This window comes from Colossoma macropomum, unplaced genomic scaffold, assembly GCF_904425465.1.
Source record: "Colossoma macropomum unplaced genomic scaffold, Colossoma_macropomum, whole genome shotgun sequence".
NCBI classification, from domain to species: domain Eukaryota; kingdom Metazoa; phylum Chordata; class Actinopteri; order Characiformes; family Serrasalmidae; genus Colossoma; species Colossoma macropomum.
In genome coordinates, this window is record NW_023494796.1 from 14512814 (window position 1) to 14531235 (window position 18422).

At 39.9% G+C, this 18422-nt stretch overlaps 1 protein-coding gene across 1 annotated transcript in view; it reads left to right on the forward strand.

Moving 5' to 3' along the window:
• LOC118816801 (C-type lectin domain family 4 member F-like) overlaps positions 1 to 17662 on the forward strand; it is a 67214-nt gene extending 49552 nt beyond the window's left edge. Inside the window, exons 3-5 of the mRNA XM_036583396.1 lie at positions 17243 to 17367; positions 17445 to 17525; positions 17651 to 17662. Of these exons, the coding sequence (XP_036439289.1) occupies positions 17243 to 17367; positions 17445 to 17525; positions 17651 to 17662 (218 nt within the window). The remainder of the gene's footprint in view (positions 1 to 17242; positions 17368 to 17444; positions 17526 to 17650) is intronic.
• Positions 17663 to 18422: the final 760 nt, after the last annotated feature.

Genomic DNA, 18422 nt, shown 5'->3' on the forward strand with positions numbered 1-18422 from the left:
CATCGCTAATTACGAACATGCTGGGTGATGACAACGAAATGAAGGCTTGGGCAATGGCAGATAGCAAATAATGATTGGAGGACTGAGAAAATAAGGCTTGTCAGAGGGAGTAATGATTTTCACTGTCCATAAAACAGCCATCAAAAACAAATCAAATTTCATTATCTTAAAAAACGCGGCTTAATATATTTTTTCCTCATCCCTGGTAGGCCAGTGATCAATCTGGGTAGGCCACGGCCTAAGCAGGCCTATCGTGGCTGTGCCTGTGCTACCAAGTTTGAGTGTATTTATGAGAATAAATTCTTCATTCTTGTTCCACCTTAAATTATGGACCAGTTACATTGAGACATTGTTACATCCAGGCTGCCAGCCTGAGAAGCCTTGGGAAGTCATTCTCAGCCACTATCTTAATCAATATGGTAGCAAACCCTTTGGACAGCAGGGAAACATGAAAACATACATATAAACAATACAAAAAACTAAACTGATGTAGAGTTGCATCCATATTGTACTAGTGTACTTACACCAGATTACACATACACGCCATAGACTATTTACCGGAATTATCAGAAATAAAGGTGAGTAACAAGATACCTGTGCAAAAAGATGAGTTTCAATTTAGCAGAATTCAATTCAGAAATTACTGTAGAAAGCAGTACAAAGAGGACATTCAGAATGTTCAGTTACATTTGTTGCAGCTTTCCATGCAATCCCCTTATAAGCAAGCCAAAGGCGACAGTGGGGAAAAAAGTAATGAAGCAGAAATGGTTAGAGGAACCAAAATTTGAAAGAGGAACCCATCCTCCTGCACAGAACTGTAGAATTAATACAATAATAAATGTTAACAGAGTCAGATTAGACTAAGCACAGATAAGCCAATGACTAACAGTAAAAGGTAATCATGTTTATTTACTGTCCTGTTGGTCATTTAGAAGCCCCCTTCCCTAGACATTTTAAGCGTTTTCCTGCTCTGATACACCTGATTCAGTTAAATAACAACACTTCTTAAGGTGCAGCGGTGTGGATGGGCAAAGAGAACACTAAAAGGCACAGGGACTCCAGTATCAGGGTTGAGAACTTCTGCCCTGCATCTTATCCACAAGTCCTCAAATTGTTAACAAAATATCTTGTGACTGTCAGTCAGGTATAAACAACATGAGAGTTAGGACCAGCTCTGGGGTAGGGCTTAGGTTTAGGTTTTAGGATGAGTCTAAGGTTAGGGTTAGAATGAGCATTTGATTTAGGGTTAGGGAAAAAATGACAGTACTGGGTAAAAGTCAGAGACCATCCCTCAATTATTTAAAGAAATCTGCAGGCATATTTTTTCAACAACTCAAAAATTTTGTCTTATGTGTTGGTTGCATGTTCTGTTTCTTAACATGCATGTAATCACAAATTAAATGACGTCATGGTCTGGACTCTGGGGTGGTTAAACCTTTGCCAATGCCTCTGCCCTGCAGTGATGCAAAACCAAACCAAGACTGTGTCAACTGACATCAACCACAATGCTGGATTTAGATAAACCCGACCAACACTTCCCTTCACTAACCAACAGCATCCTTCAGTATAAAGCATGCGTCCACTCACCCGAGGCACAACTTCTGCCCAATGAAGACAACATAATAAGTTAAAATCAAGACAGCAGAGATGTACAAAGACGAGGAAAAACAACACAGCAAACGTAATATTCTAAACGATGACCATACACTGAAAGCACACTGCCACAGTGGACATGAAAAATGTTTTCTGAGAATACAGATGTATGTTGAATGTTGAAACTTATACTAAATCATGTGATAGTTTGACTTTGTTTTACTTATCTCTCTCTGTGTCTTTGCTTTCATTTTTCTCTTTTGCTTCTTAGTTCTCTTTTATTACTGTAAACATATTCATTACAAATATGTTATAAAAGTCCTGTGTATGTTATAAACCTCAGCTAATAGGAATGTACGCTGCTCATACAGTTAATGAAACATAATCCAGCCTAATGTACCAGCTGATTTCTGAATTACACTTCATGATACTCTACTCTATCGGTATGTTAGTTAACAGTGAATTGTTTCATGCTTGCTGTAGTGTTGATAACAAAATACAACAGTATTGAACTACTTTTAATTCCTTATTTGATCGCTAATATAGTCTGCTAAGGAACTTGTCATGTTAGCTTTAAGTGAGCAGCTACTGGAACTAGACTAATGCATGCCCATTTAACTAGCGAGGTCATGAGTGGTCCAAATAAAAGAATTATAAGGTTTACAAGCATAACCTGATAATTACTCTTATAAACTCTCACATTTATTTCATGGCTGTGATGTATGTTGGCCTATAGTATGTGTACTGCATACTGGAACATCTCAAGAAGTCACAAAGTCATTCTAGATAACATTAGCGTAGCACCTCATACAGAGGTAAGCATAGTATGCGGTAACATCTATGCCATCTAGGCCAGGGCATAGCTTTTCTGAGGTTAGCTGAGAACCCATCACTGTCCACAAGTGAATCTCAAAAAACCTTCAGAGACTAACAAGAACCCTGGTGTCCTCACGCTAATTATGAACATGATGAGCGCTGAAAACTAACAGAAGGCTTTGCCAGTGGTGAATAGCAATGGTTGCTGTCAGTGATGAGGCAATAAGGCCTTACAGAGGGCGTAGTGATTTTGACTGGCCATAAAAACATTATTAAGATTATTACCTTAAAAAATGCAGCTTCATAAATATTTTCCTCATTTGACTGAGTAGACCGGTCGTCAATCTGAGTACGACCAGGCCTACCCAGGCCTATTTGTGGCTGCACCCCTGCTACCATGTGTGAGTGTATATATGAGACCATGCTATGTAAAGAGTTGCAGAGTGTAAAGCAGGATTAAAAATTTCAAAAACAGACTAGAATTTCATGCAGTCTTGAACATAATTATAAGTATGATCATTCATCCTGCTAGCATGGCTGGTCATCTGTAAAACCAACCTATGTTGTGTTTTGGATGCTGGTATGCATGTTGACCATCTAAATCAGCATCTGAATACAATATATGTTGTGTTTTGGATGCTGGTATCCTAGATGAGCATCTAAACCAGGACCAGACCAGCGTAAACCATTTTAGACCAGCATGGACCAGCATTTTTTTAGCAGAGCGAGTCTCCTACAGTGGATAGAAGCTGAAATTCCCTGTCCCACCTTAAATTATGTAGCAGTTACACTGAGATGCTTGTACAGGTGCCAGCTAGTAACTGAAATTTGAATAAGAATCTAACAGGAGCCAGAAAAGATTAGTGTAACCAATTCAGTGCAACAGTGTGAATATGGTTTTGAGGACACCAAGCAGGTGGGCAGTGAGAAAGGCTGACCTCAACTTACTTAGGTAGTATTAGTTTGTGGCATGTTGACTGTCATGATTATGTCACATTTAAGATAATAGCTTTCACCAGTTTTCATATTACCTTGGTTATGTCACTGTAGCATACATATAATAAATAAGAGTAAGAGATGAAAATGCACAGATTTTAGAAAACATTATTTTTCATGTGTGTGTGAGTGTGGTCGGAGAAATAGTTTAAGGTGGTCTGCTGTATATTTTATAACTCCTGGTCTGAAAACAAGTCCCCTCCAGCCCTTCATTCAGCCAAAATATAAACAAGACCCCGTATAAAGAAGAAGTGCTAGACGTGTGGGCTTTTCCTTATACATAACTTCTGCATTTGAGCTCCCCAGTGTCACATACATTCAGTACTGTTGATTTGGAGAGCGTATTGTGAAGCTGCCTCTGTCCGACTAAACATCGCCAGATTAGGACAATGAAAGAAATGAGGATTGAGATGAACGAGGATGCATATGTTAATCCAGACGAGTTCCAGAGACGCGAGCACATGCAAAGAAAGAAGAACGCTCCAAACACCTGGGAAACCAACCAAGGCTCTTCAAGAACAGGTAAATACATACATGCTTATAGGTAGGGGGCCTGGGCATTACGCCAGAAGAGCTGTTTGGCGCTGCTCCAAAAACTCTAACTCCCAGAAGCCCTTGCGCTAATCAGTGCTGACTGGTTGCACCTAGAAAACGCTGCATAAAAGCTCCCACGAACTGCAGCTCAGCATTACACCTTTGTAAAGGGGTAACCGGTATGATGGGAAGGAAAGAAAAACAGACAGACAGACAGACAGACAGAAAGAGCATTGCAGCTGGCAACAGAAAAGAAAAGAACGAGAATCTAAAGGGGAAAAGGTAAACCAAAGATCCAAAAGAAAAGACAATATCAAGGGAGGTTGGTGAGCTGGACTGTGGAAGGTTCAGCTATCAGCCTTGGTTCTGTATCAGAATCTTATAAGAACAAGTGGTGCATTATTCACATTCTGAGCTCGTAGAGGTAGAGTAACCATATTTCCTGCCAGCACTTGAGGGGTTCTCCTTCCCTAATTGTGTGAGAGGACAGAGAAGGATGCTGGTCTGCAAGCCAGTTGCTAGAGAGAGGAAAAAGGGGACAGAAAAGAGCCAAAAAGACTGTATAGTAAGAACCCTGACTGATGTGTGATGGTTGCTCTCAGCTTAAATGTGTAAATAAAGCACGTTTGTTAACTCGCGCTGGAGTTTGTGTGTGTCTTTGAGCTGTTGTTGGGCTTCCACAGTCAGTGTGTGTCGGTCCTTCCCCAGCCCGGCGCCACAATGACTTGTTTCAATTTAGAACTTAAATGCAATGTTAGGCATAGAATATGTATTTCAACATAAAAAATAATGTAAGTATATATAAGTTGGGGTGAGGTATTCCTATTAACATATTTAATTGTGTAATTATTCAAATGTGTTAATTGTGTTTTAGACACTGTACACTGTTTTACTTGTTACTGGATGTATTTAATTGTTTAATGGTATTGAAATCTAATTTAAAATGCATTTAAATGTATTGTAGTTGCTGTATAACTCAATGTGTAGCAGTGAAGTGTATCAGTATAATAGTATACTTAATATGTATTCAAGTATAATAAGAATCAGGTCTACAAATTACATAATTACATCTACTTAAGGGCAACTTAAGTTGTTCGTAAAAAAGCACTCAAATGCGTTTAACATATCAATCATAGCTATTTCCAATTTAAATGCACTTAAGTTGTCATAAAATAAACAACATATTAGCATGAAAGCCTACATTTCCCTGCAGTGGGCAGTAAGTTCAGCAGCCAAACAGACGGTCTTTTTATGTACAGTCATATGCAAATGTTTGGGCGCCCCTGGTCAAATGACATCCTGTTGATTTTCTAAAAGGAGTTATTAAACAAGCCTGAAACCCCTCTTTTTCCAGTCTAATGGCCTATAAAATTCCATCCCTACCTTCCGATTCCAATGACAAAGTTTTCACAATCCGCACCACCACGTCATCTCCTACCTGCTCCGCAGTCCTATATTAGTCGTACCACAGTTTTAAGAAGGCAGGTTCAACTCACTAGCTCCAGGCAGAGGCCGCCCAGAAGTCCAGCCTAAATTCTCAGAGTTCATACTACCACCATATATTGAAGACACAGCCTGAACTCACAGTGAAGATAAGTTAACTTAGGAACACAGTAGATGTGTCGTTACATTATTTATACTGTTCAGACAAATCAGTAGCAGGTAGGCAGTGGGGAAATAAAATAATAAAATAATATAATAATATGAATATGAAGATGAAGATGAAGCCCAGTTAGTTGCTACACAGAGTCAAACTTCGTGAGATTTTACCTAACTGTCATGGTATCCCCTGCTGGGCTCTGCCTGATGCACCTGAGGAGTCTTATGTCATGCTGCTTAATAACAACTTTACAAGCCAGAGGCCTCCAAATCTCCTGGTTGTCCTGATCTTCTGTCTACCCTCAATGGCCGGGTTTCCATTCAAACATTTTTCAAATGATATGCGCGTTTACAAAATTTCAGCTGAAAAAAGCTAAATTTTTCTTAAATTGTGCTTCCATCTACTACAGTTATGCAAAGAAACTTTAGATGACGTAAGCTACCATGATTAGGGACTGAATCAAAATGAACAAGATGGGGATTTAATTAAGTTTTTACTTTAAATAGAATTATCTTTACAGTCATTTGCCTCCTTTTATGGCATTGTTTGAAGCTCAGCAATGCCTCACCTAATGAGGGCCAAAATTTCAGTGCCTCCCTGATGACATCCACCTTGCATCTGGGAACACAAACACACCAGACAAATCTGGGAGCACACTGTGCAGGGTCATTTTTCAACAGGCTTTGGATTAGGCATTTCAGAATGCCACAAGCACCCTTCCAAAAGCTATGTGCCGTCTGTAAGGCCAATCATTTCTCACTTATGTCGTCATTCATTTGAAAAACCTTTTCTATCATCCTTTTTGCATTTCAGCTTTAGCGATATTCTAACTTTTCCACCTCGTCGTAGCATAAACTCTTTTTGCGTTTTTTGGGTGCAATTTTTTTTTTTCCATTCAGGTTTCTTTTTGCGCATTTTCAAAAATCTGGTGGATGGAAAACCCACTAATGTCTCAAGTGTGTTGTACATTACACTTTATTGTACAATCTCTTGCCTTCATCGTTAGTACCCGACTCCAGCCCAGCTTCGGTCCCTACTCCAGACTCTGATCTAGTTTCACCTCCTGACTTTTTGGCCTGTCCCTGTGTTTTTCTTCAGTTTCCTAATACCGTCTAGTTTTCCAAGTCTGTCTACTTGTCTGGCTCTCTGACCCTGGCTCTGTCCATGGCTTGGATCTATTAACTTTTCTAGTCCCAGGCTTTCAGGCTTCCCTAGTTCCAGCCCTGTAGGTGGCTTCATTGCTGGCCCTCGGGTGTCCCCATTGTCCATGCTTGGTCAATCTACTGTCTGTGTCCTTGTTACCATCTCTCTCCTTGTTGCTGTCATCATCCTGGTGCCTGTCCTTGTCCAGAACTCTGTTGCTGTTCCCATCCTGGCCTCTGGACCAGGCCCCTCTCCTGTCCTGGATTCAGCTAGGTGGGGCTTGTTTTCGAGCCCTGGGAGCTACATGTTAGATGGGAGGGAGTCTGTCATGGGATCCCTGACCAGGCGTCTCCCTGTTCAGTCTCCATCCTTGTCTTGTCCCTACATTTCTTTGGTTCTGGCCAGCTGTGTCTAGTCCGTAGGCCTAGACCATCTCTGAACCTTTCTCTTGTTTAATTTTGTGTATTGAAACTCTTCATTTCTACACATTTTCTTTTGCACAGTCTTGTGGATGCAGCCTAGTCCTGTTTGGTTCCTCATTTTGTCTCCTTGTTAGGCTGCTCTTGTTTTGTTTTTTAGTCGGTGGATCTTCTAGTTTAGATGTCCTAGATGTTAATCCCAGTCAAAGATTTTTCTATTTATTTTTTTTTTTTTTTAGAAATTATGTTCTAGAAATGATTCACCTAAAACCTGTTTTATCAAACAACTATACTCTTTTGTTCTTCCAACTTCATTGCAATGTTTATTAAGCTAGAAAAAGATCTGGTTTTCAAAGTGTTATGCAGGTTCTGGTAACTTAACTGGATTTTTTGTTTAAATTAATGAGCTAAGTACATGGAGATTCACTCGAAAGAGGCCCTGAATATTCTGTTGTAACTCCTGTTAGGATGAAGCAGTCTAAACCAAAAAAAATACACTACATACCTTGACACGTGTAATTGATTGCATTTCATGAAATGCTGGAAGTGATCTCCATTTTCTGCCAGACACACGAAGGGGTATGGGGGTATGCCCCGGAGGTTAAACGTCACGACAGCTGTCCAGTGCCTACCTCATTGCTCCAATGCAGGGGTATCCCAGCTTGTTCAAAGCTCCATATACTGAGGAGCACATTGCATGTTGTTTCGTTCAGATTGCTTCGTCCAAGAAAGAGTTATTACAGAATATTCGGGGCCTCTTTCGAGTGAATCTCCCTGTATTTTACTTACTGATTAAAGCAAAAATGAATGTCAGAACTGTTTGTTTATAATCCTTTTAACTGATGCATTTAGTTGTTCTCATAAATACATTTCGACAACACAGGAGGCAGATGTTCCACAGTGGCTGCAGTGTGTCTGGGGCTGCTCTGTGTTCTCCTGCTGGCTGCCATTGGCCTGCTGTGGTTCAAGTTCAGTGGAGAAAGAGAAGATCTTTCAAAGAGCTTTTCTGATTTGGGTGAATTTTTTCAAATAATTAGTGGCAAAAATAATTCATTTCTGTCTTGCTGCATTAATTATGGTCAAAACAACATAAATGTGTCATGACTTACTGAGTGATTTCCTTTGTTTAAGATGGATGGAGGTATTTCCGCTCCAGTATGTATTACATCTCTACTGAGAAGAAGAGCTGGAGTGAGAGCAGACAGGACTGCAGAGAGAGAGGAGCAGACCTGGCGATCATAAAGAACAGAGAAGAACAGGTGAGAAGCGAAGCACTGTCTGAACCTAATCAAATTCTTGATGCAGAGAACATCGCCTGGACTGAAACATCTTTACCACCAGGTCACTTTGAATGGAAATACTATTACTGAATTACAGATTCATTGCAGAATTCCATTCAACTCTTAATTATTACTGCCAGACTGTAAAAACTATGGACACACAAATCAGTACTGGATTGATGTAATTTCATTGCATTGCAATTTGTAATTTCATATCTTGGCTGAACAATCACAGGAATTCATTGTTAAAAGTATGGGCCAAGGCTGGATTGGTCTGACTGACAGTGACACTGAGGGAACCTGGAGATGGGAGGACGGCTCAGCACTGAAGTAAGAGCTCACTGAACTGACCTCCAGTCATGAGGTATTTGCTAACTTGCTCTGAAGTGGATCTCCAAGCAATATCCAAACACGGTGGACACTGATTTCTTCTTTCAGGTTCTGGAAAAGTGGGGAACCCAACAGTGCAGCAGGAGATGAGGACTGTGTTACAGCTGGCGAAGGGTCTGATCCTGTTTGGAACTGGGCTGATTATCCCTGTAATCACCAGTTTGTTTGGGTCTGTGAAAAGAGAGTTTTTTGACTGAATCTGCAGGAGATCGAAGAGGAAACAATGTAAAGACGGTGCACATTTAAAATCAATTAATTAGACTAAAAAAAATATATCCGTGTGTCTGTATGTGGATGTCTGTCTGATAGAATCTCTATTTTGTCTCCACCTCCACCCAGGCTCTTGTATATTGAGATAGAATAAGACTTGTAGAAAGTTAATAGCATTAATGCTAGTTGTATTTAAAGGGTTTACAAAGGATGTGGTCAGTGGCTAATGTGATTCCAGCAGTAGGTGGGCTTGTTCAATTCAACTGTGTCTCGTCTTGGCAGTTGGCGAGTAGCCTTTGGTGAGAGTAGCCGGTTGAACTCCCAGTGATTTCTCTCGCTATATCGACCTTTTAAACACAATTTCTGACAATTTCGCCACAGGATAATAACATTTAAATTTGATTCTTAGCTGTTAAATCCAATTGTGAGTTTAGTGTGTCAGACTAAAGGTTAGCTGCTAGTTAAATCAGTTAATCAGAATTGTTTCAGATACAGAAATTACAACATTGGACATGTATTTGAAGCAGATGGGATTTTAAATAGTTAGGTATTTATAACTCACATTGCATTCAGGTAACCATACACATTCATTCTTTTAACAAGGTCAGTTTGGAAAATGAAAAGAAACATAATACAAATTGAAACGTGCTTCTGTCGTGTTACCTGGTGTCAACATTATAGTTTCACATAAAAAAGACAAAAAGCAATAAGACTTCATCTTGTTTTCTGGGTCATTTTTGATAATTACACGTTATTGGGTTTATGGACTTTGTACCCCCAAAAGTTGGTTTTAAAGCTGGAGCGACCCATGTAACTTGCGGTGTTTTATAATGATCATACTATTATAGATCCTATCATTACCATCACTGTAAGGGTCCAGCCTGCGCCACTGGCCGCCAGAACTCCAATTCCCAGAAGCCCTCAGGCTGATTAGGCACACCTGTGGACTCCTCTACTTAAGGCTGTGGCAAATAGCAGCTCTTTGTCATACCTTTTTAGAGGGGTGAACGGTATGGCATGCAGGCCGGGTGGGTATTTAAACAAAACAAAAAGAAAAGAAAAGAGGGCTGGAAAAAAACAAAAGAGAGTTATTGCCCCAAAACTACTTAAGTGTTTTACCTATTGTCGCCTGTGCTTCCCGGTGGTGCAGCAGTAACTCCACGGGCCCTCATAAGAGCCTGGCTCTGAGTCACCTCAACCTTGACGTGCCAAATTCACACTCCATCGCCTCAGTAAATTTATTTAACAACCTTTCTCACAGGTTTTCATCTTTGCACTTGGGTCCACCTCCCTGCCGTCCCATAACAATCACATGCATTAAAAATTATAATAAGAGATGATGAAATTAAAAGGCTTGGAAGAAAAAAGTACATCCTACATTGTGATTATCACAGAACATCTAGTCAATAAGGACAGAACTCTGAGGTCTTGTCAAAAAAGGTACAACACCCACTTTATATCATAACAAGACAGTGACTTCATTAAATTTAAACCATGATGTTTCAGCCCACATTCTAGACCTTTTATTAGATGCACACAAAAGAACAACTTCAATACTCTGACAGATAAAACAGATTGACAGGTATGGGGACTAGGGGACCTCTACAAGCAATTATGACAGGAGCCATGTCTCAGAGCTAAGGATGCACTCAAGGTAGGACTGGTATACAAAGGCTCCTCTTCAGTGTTCATTCACACACATTTGAGACGGCTTGAGCAGGGGTCTGGAAAAAGGTGGACAAGACAACACCGACCACTGGGTAAGGCACAACTGAACTCTGCTCATGATGCACTCATCCACTCCTGCTCACTGAAGATGGAGATGTGAAATAGTGAAGACTTTTTTGTGTGTTTCAAAATATTGGAGCACATCTTAACTTTACCTTAACTTTTCATGTTTTTAATTATGACTTTAGGGTTACTTTAAAATATTAGCCTTACTCACAAACTGCCAGTCTTTCACGTCATGGGTACTCAGTGAACTACTTTAATTCAGGGTTGCCCAACTGTTCATTCCAATCAAGCAAGAGCACAACCTGCTCTACTTGTTTAATCAAGTGGTCTCAGTCTTTGAAAAACAGAGGTGAGCTCTTGCTTGGTTGGGATGAAATCCATAAAGAGCCAGTGTGACTGTAGGTTAAGATCGGGACGCCCTCCTTTAGTTACACTAATCAATAATGAATACATAACTAAATCACTCATAAAACAATACTGTCACATGCTACACAGTTGGGGGTAACCTCTATTTATGATTACTGTTGAGGAGGGGTCTCAAAGATGTATACCAGATTGATCTTTTAACTTTGGAATTACAAACAACAGATTTTAATCAATAAGGCAAAAAGGAAAAGTCTCAGGAAAGCAGTATAGTTTTTAACTGTATTGGATTTGATCCAGTGTTATCATTCTGCATTGATTACTTGTTTCCCAGTGTTTTAGTATGAGCGTTTAGTCTTAGCATACCATTTAAAAAAAAGTCCTATTAAAATCACTTCACTCAAACTCAAATATTATACTGTACAAATATATAATTGTGATCTTTGAAATATTTCCATATATTGCTTCACTTAGCTTTGGCCATTTCGCTTAATGTGAGATCATTGACAGTTTGTGTTAGGCACTCTAGTCTATCATTCTGTTTCACAAAAACAGTGCAGTTTTAATGTTTGTCTTGTGTTAAACTCTTGTTGAAATTATTTTTCCTTTTTTTTTTATTTAATTATATGGCTTTAAAATGACAATCCAAAAGTAACACACAGTAAATGGGTTACATTGTTTTAATATAGTAATCCTATAGTAATCTGTAACAGAATACATAAAAATACAAAAATAACCTTCCAAACCTGCTGGTAGTTCAAAGGCAGGGGAGGTGAGCCAGCTACCGTGGGTTAAAATTCCATGACTGACTAGGTTGTACCCCTGGGCAAGGAGCTACACTCCCTATTGCTACACATGCTGTAAGTGACATAACAACATAAACCCTTTCTGGCTCCGTTATTTTTAAGAGTGCAGCATAAAAGAACCAGCCACAAGAAGGAAAGGGGAAGCAGGCACCTCAAGAGCTGAGGCTGGAAAAAGGGAAATGAACCAAAATATATTTTTGCAATGCAAAGCAAAAAAGGATATATATATAAATAAGGAAAGATGACATAATCTCAATCATGCCACAGTGCCTCCCCTGCAGAAACTCAACAGCACAAATCCCTTTGCCACATCCTCCTCAGTTTCCTTTCTAGATAGTCAAAGTGGAAAAGTGCACAAACAGTCCCAAAACGGAAGATTTTAGTGTATTATTTGGAGCTGAGACATCTGACAGAGCTGATCTGCACACCAAGAGCAGGATAACTGAAGACCCCAGAATGGAAACAAACTTGTATGAAAATCCAACAAGTAGAGCAGGTTCAGATGACGGCTGGACTGTGTATGAAAACATCAAAAGAGATCAAATGGGGTCTCGAATAGCAAAAACGAACCAGGAACGGCAGAGCTCAGGTGCGTATCCACACACCCTCACATGCTAATTCTAATGGTTTAGTGCTAGATTTGAATAGATTCCTTCCAGACGAGCAGAAGCATAACTGGTTCTACTCATTAAATCAGCTGATCACAGTTGATCACGTGTTCCAGCTTTGTTGGAATTAAAACCTGCAGCCACGCTGGCCCTTCATGGCTAAGACTGGACATGTCTAGTGTCTAGTGTGAAGTGTGAACAGTCATGCACATATTGTGATACTTAAGCATTGCTGCTTTCTTTTTATAGGGTTTGTGAAAACAGGGAGCAGACTGACAGCAGTGTGTCCGGGGCTGCTGTGTGTTCTCCTGCTGGCTGCCATCACAGTGCTGTGGGTCAAACTCAACCACCTGACTACAGAGAGAGACCAGTTACAGACCAGTTACACCAACCTGACTAAAGAGAGAGACCAGTGTAAGACTAGTTACACCAACCTGACTACAGAGAGAGACCAGTTACAGACCAGATACACCAACCTGACTATAGAGAGAGACCAGTTACAGACCAGATACACCAGCCTGACTATAGAGAGAGACCAGTTACAGACCAGATACACCAGCCTGACTATAGAGAGAGACCAGTTACAAAAGGAAGGAAATGGAATCCAGGAGCTGCTTCTGAAACTAGGTAAGTCAACATCAACAGTAATGCTACAACCTCATCAAATGGCCTTAAAGTGTTTGGCTTGGACATGTACAAGCCCAATTTTAAAAAAGTTGGGACCGTATTTTGAAATGCTAATAAAAACAGGAAACACTGATTTACAAATCTACTTTTTTGACTTCTATTTGAACAAAGCAGTATGTTATGTGAATGCCTGTAATGCTTGTAACACATTCCAAAAAACTGGAACAGGACCAGTGTAAGACTAGGAACATTGTAAAATGTTTGAACAATATCTTAAACAGGTGAGGCAATCATGTTTGGGTATGAAAGGAGCATCCAGAAGAGGTCTGGTCCTTTATGATCAAGGGTGTGTTGAAGCTTGCCACTTTCCCAAAAATCCATCAGCAAAAACTCCAACAGTTTAAAAAGAATGATCCTTAGACAGGGATTACCAGGGTGTCATTTACAACCCATTTCCAAAAAAAGTTGGGACACAGTGCAGAATGTAATCAAAAATAGAATGCAATGATGTACAAATCATGTAAACCATATTTTTAATGGAATATTCTACAAAGACGACATGTCAAATGTTGAAACTGAGATGTTTTGTTTTTTGAAAAAAATATATTCATTTTGGATGGGGGCATGTTTACCACTGTGTTTCATCATTTCTTCTTTTAACAACACTCTGTAAGCGTTTGGGAACTGAGGAGACACTGCTGTAGTTTTGAAAGTGATATGTTTTCCTGTTCTTGTATGATATAGGATTTCAGCTGCTCAACAGTTCCGGGGCTCATTTGTCATTTTTCATTTCATAATGCACCTAATTTTTCAGTGGCGACAGATCTGGACTGCAGGCAGGCCAGTTTAGCACCTGGACTCTTTTAATATGGAGCAAAGCTGTTGTAATACATGCAGAATGTGGTTTGACATTGTCCTGCTGAAATAATCCTTTAATCTTTATAAAGTCCTTCCCTGAAAATGACGTCGTTTGCATGGCAGCATATGTTGCCAAAACATGCATATATCATTCAGCACTAATGGTGCCTTCACAGATGTGCACATCACCCATGCCATGTGCACTAATGCCTCCCTATACCATCATGAATACTGGCTTTTGAACTGTGCACTGATAACAAGCTGAGTGGTCTTTAGCCTGGAGGACACAGCGTCCATGATTTCCAAAACAGAATTTCAGATGTTGATTCGTTGGACCACAGGACACTTTACCACTTCCCCTCAGTGCATTTTAAATGAGCTTGGGCCCAGAGAAGATGACAGCATTCCTTGATCCTGTTTATGTACAGTTTCTTCATGTTTTAGAGTTTTAACTTGCATTTGTGGATGCAGCGACAAACTGTTTTCACAGACAGTGATTTTGAGTTTGTGTTTGAGTTCATGCAGTGATTTCCAGTACAGAATCATGTCTGTTTTTAATGCAGTGCTGCCTGAGAGCCCAAAGATCATGATCAGAATATACTGGTTTTTGGCCTTGTCCCTTGCATACAGAGATTTCTCAAGAATCTCTGAATCTTTTAATGTTATTATGTACCGTAGATGATAATAGCAAAGGTTTTTTTCCTATTTTATATTGAGAAACGTTATTCTTGAATTGTTGCACTATTTGATCATGCAGTCTTTCACAGAGTGGTGAACCCCTCCTCACCTTTACTTCTAAAAGACTCAGCCTCTCTCCGATGCTCTTTTATACGAAATCATGTTACTGACCTGTTGCCAATTAACCGGTGCTAACAGGTGTGGTGTGTGTTTTTTATTTATTTATTTATTTTATTTATTTTATTTATTTATTTTTTTTTAGCATTACATAAATATACAAGCTTTTTGTTGCTCCCATCCCAACTTTTTTGACGTGTTGTTAGAATCAAGTTCAAAATGGGCAAATATTAAAACAAAAAACAAAACAAAACAAAACAAAATTGTATTGACCTGTATATTCAATGAAACATAGGGTTCAAATGATCTGCACATCATTACATTTTGTTTTTATTTACATTTCGCATGTTACAGCAGCAACCAAAGACTGCAGCAAACAGTGTGCAATCAGAGAGTGCAGATGCTAGACTGGCCTGCCTGCAGTACAGAACTGTCTCCTGCTGAAAATGTGCACATTACAACAATGAAGGTCCCATATGGTTACACAGCTGAAGACATCTGTAACATATGTGTGGCAAAAAAAACACCTTCAAAACAGTTTATATAATGGGTCACCATGTGCCACTGGTTACCAGCAGGGGGCCAGGGCGGAGCAGTGGAAGAGCTGATGGATCTGGGTCAAAGATGGATCAAGTGAAGTCAAGTCAAAGTTTATTTATATAGTACTTTTTACAACAGGTGTTGTCATAAAGCAGCTTTACAGAAAAAAAAATTGAGTCTAAGCCACCAGTGAGCGTTGCCAGTGGTGACAGTGGCAAGGAAAAACTCCCTAAGAGCAAGAGGAAGAAACCTTGAAAGGAATGAAGACTCAAAAGGGGAACCCATCCTCCTCTGGTCTACTCCGAATAGCAATCAATAACAGCAGAAAATGAGATTTGACCGTTAATATAAGATACGGAAAGAAAGGAAAAGCAGGAGTAGTGATGTCTATGATTAGAAGAAATGCAGCAGCAGCATCAGGAGGGTCAGTTCATGCAGGTGAGGTTTGCACAGCGTTGTACAGGAGGAAGCTCCATGGCGGTCAGACTGGTCCGGGAAACAGGCGAGCGGTGGGCAACAGAAGGAGCAACAGCATCAGAGTGCACAGAAGGGGCAGCTGTTCAGCTCGGCAGAGAGACACACAGGCAGTTAGTTCTGTTAAGACAGACTGATTACAGTATACAGTGTTAAGAGAGTGAAACAGAGACTCCGGCAGGCCGGGCTCAACAGTGTTAGTATTACAGTGAAGGCGTGAGAGCAGCAGGACGACAGCACCAACACTCCCAGTCACCGTAGTACTGTTAGGCCATTTAGGGCTTTATAGGTCAGTAAAAGAATTTTGTACTCAAAATACAAACTCCAAGTCCCAGAATCCCCAGGGCTAATCAGCCTTCAGCACTGACCAGACACACCTGCTGGGCTCAGCTTTAAAGCCCACACCAGCAACACTTCACTATTGCACCTTTGTAGAGGGTTGAATGGTACGGTACATTAGACGGAGGTTTGTATTTGAGCAAAGAAAAGCAATGAAAAGAAAAAAGGGGAAAAAAGCCTTTTGAGGACAAAGAAAAGAGGAAATCAGTTGGAAGCAAAAAAGACCTGAAAGTAACACAAAAGAGAAAGCTGAGCGGAACAGACAGGAGCTCAGCTCTAAAATGTCGTTGAATCACAGTGCTCTGTTCTTACATGCACAAAAAGTCTGTGTTTGTTTTTTATAGCCTCTTTTGTTTGAACACGCTGCATTTTGGCATCTTCTTTGTTTGCCCTTTGCTGCCATTATTTTCCCACCGTATCTTGAAGCGGTTTCTCCACCTGTTTTCATATCTCCTAATATCACCATTTACATAGATCAGCGGTTCGAATCTGGCACAGTGTACCACAAAAGCACTATTCTTTTTGTCTCCCACAGACCTATTACCCATATTTGCACCCGTCATAAACAAAAGCCATTTTTGTGTTGTGCAGGAGAGTTTCTGTACTGAAGAGAAGTTATATGTATGATATGCATCTGTGTTCTGGATATCCAGGAGTAGTAGAAGCAAACTTCTATGTAAGCAAACATAGCCACACTTTCTGGTGCAGAAGCAGCTGTTACATATAGTTTTTTGACAGGTTTATTTGGTAATGTGGTCATCTTGTATTTTTGGGTATGTAAATGATTAAATGATAAAATTTTCACTGTCCTTTCAAAACTATCCACATGTGGTTACAAGCCAGTTCAATGAGTTTTGCACCTAAAAATGTGAACAAGAATCAAACCAGCAGAACAGAAGCCCATCAGGCCCAAACCATCCTAATTAGTAATTTATCTCCTCTAACAGTGCTGATGAGCTGTTTTAAGAGGAGAAAGACTGAATGATAAAGCTGTCATGGAAAAGAGTAGAGAATGAATCATCTGTGAAAGATCATGAATGAATCAGTACTTTATCATAAATTCGTGTTCACTATTATGTTCATCTAATGTTTATCTAATGTTTATGCTCTATAAAAGGCTGGATCTACTTCAGCTCCAGTCTTTACTACATCTCTACTGAGAAGAAGAGCTGGACTGAGAGCAGACAGTTCTGCACAGAGAGAGGAGCAGACCTGCTGATCATAAACAGCAGAGAAGAACAGGTGAGAGAGAGAGAGAGAGAGGAATGAGTGAGTGAGAATGAATCATTGTTAATTATATTTCCCTACAACATTTACAGGAGTTCATCAGTAAAGAATTTGGCAGCACTGAAGCTTGGATTGGTCTGACAGACAGTGACACAGAGGGGGTCTGGAAATGGGTGGACGACTCAGCACTGACCACTGATAAGAGACCACTGAACTGAACTCTGCTCGTGATTCATCTTTACCATTCTGAGAAGGTCTAGATGTGAAATGGTGAAGACATTCATTATTGTTCTTTCAGGTTCTGGTTTGAGGGGGAGCCCAATGATTATGGAGGAAATGAGGACTGTGCTATAACTGGCTATAAAGGTGCTGGATCTGATAGTGTATCAACCTGGGCTGATTATCCCTGTATTCACCCTGTAGTTGGGATCTGTGAGAAAAAGATGAAAACAGAGTGAATGGCAGAAACTGCAGTTTTCTCGTGGTGTTAACTTTTGAAGTGGTACTTTCTGTACAGCAACATGTTTATTGATCTTTATATATACCAGCTTTTTTATGCTGAATATACACAACATGTATTTTATAATAACAATGTTTTCCATCATATTTAAGCTGCGATTCTTTTCAAAAACTTGTTATATGCAACTTTTAGAATGAAACTCTTCAAATGTTTCCTCAGCAAACAATGACAGGTATTTTTCCTCACCAGTAGGTGGCAGTAAATGCTGTAGTAGTTAAATGCCAAGCAGCCATAGAGTCTCGAGTTTCATCTATTAAAACATTAAAATAGAAGACGTGCTTGTCATTTTCTAGTAATGAATGAACAGAAAACGGCACTCAGGTAATGTGTCACAGGATTTGCTAACATGAGATTTTCCATCAGGCAGTGCAGTACAGTATGATTTAGTTACAAACCTGTGATTACATGTTTTGTTGTAATCTCCACTACCAAGTGTACGATACCCTACCACCGTCTCACCATGAAACTCAACTATTTCCTTAGCAAAAATATTTTTCTTCACCAGTAGGTGGCAGTAATTGCAGTAATAATTATCCCTATAGTATCTGTG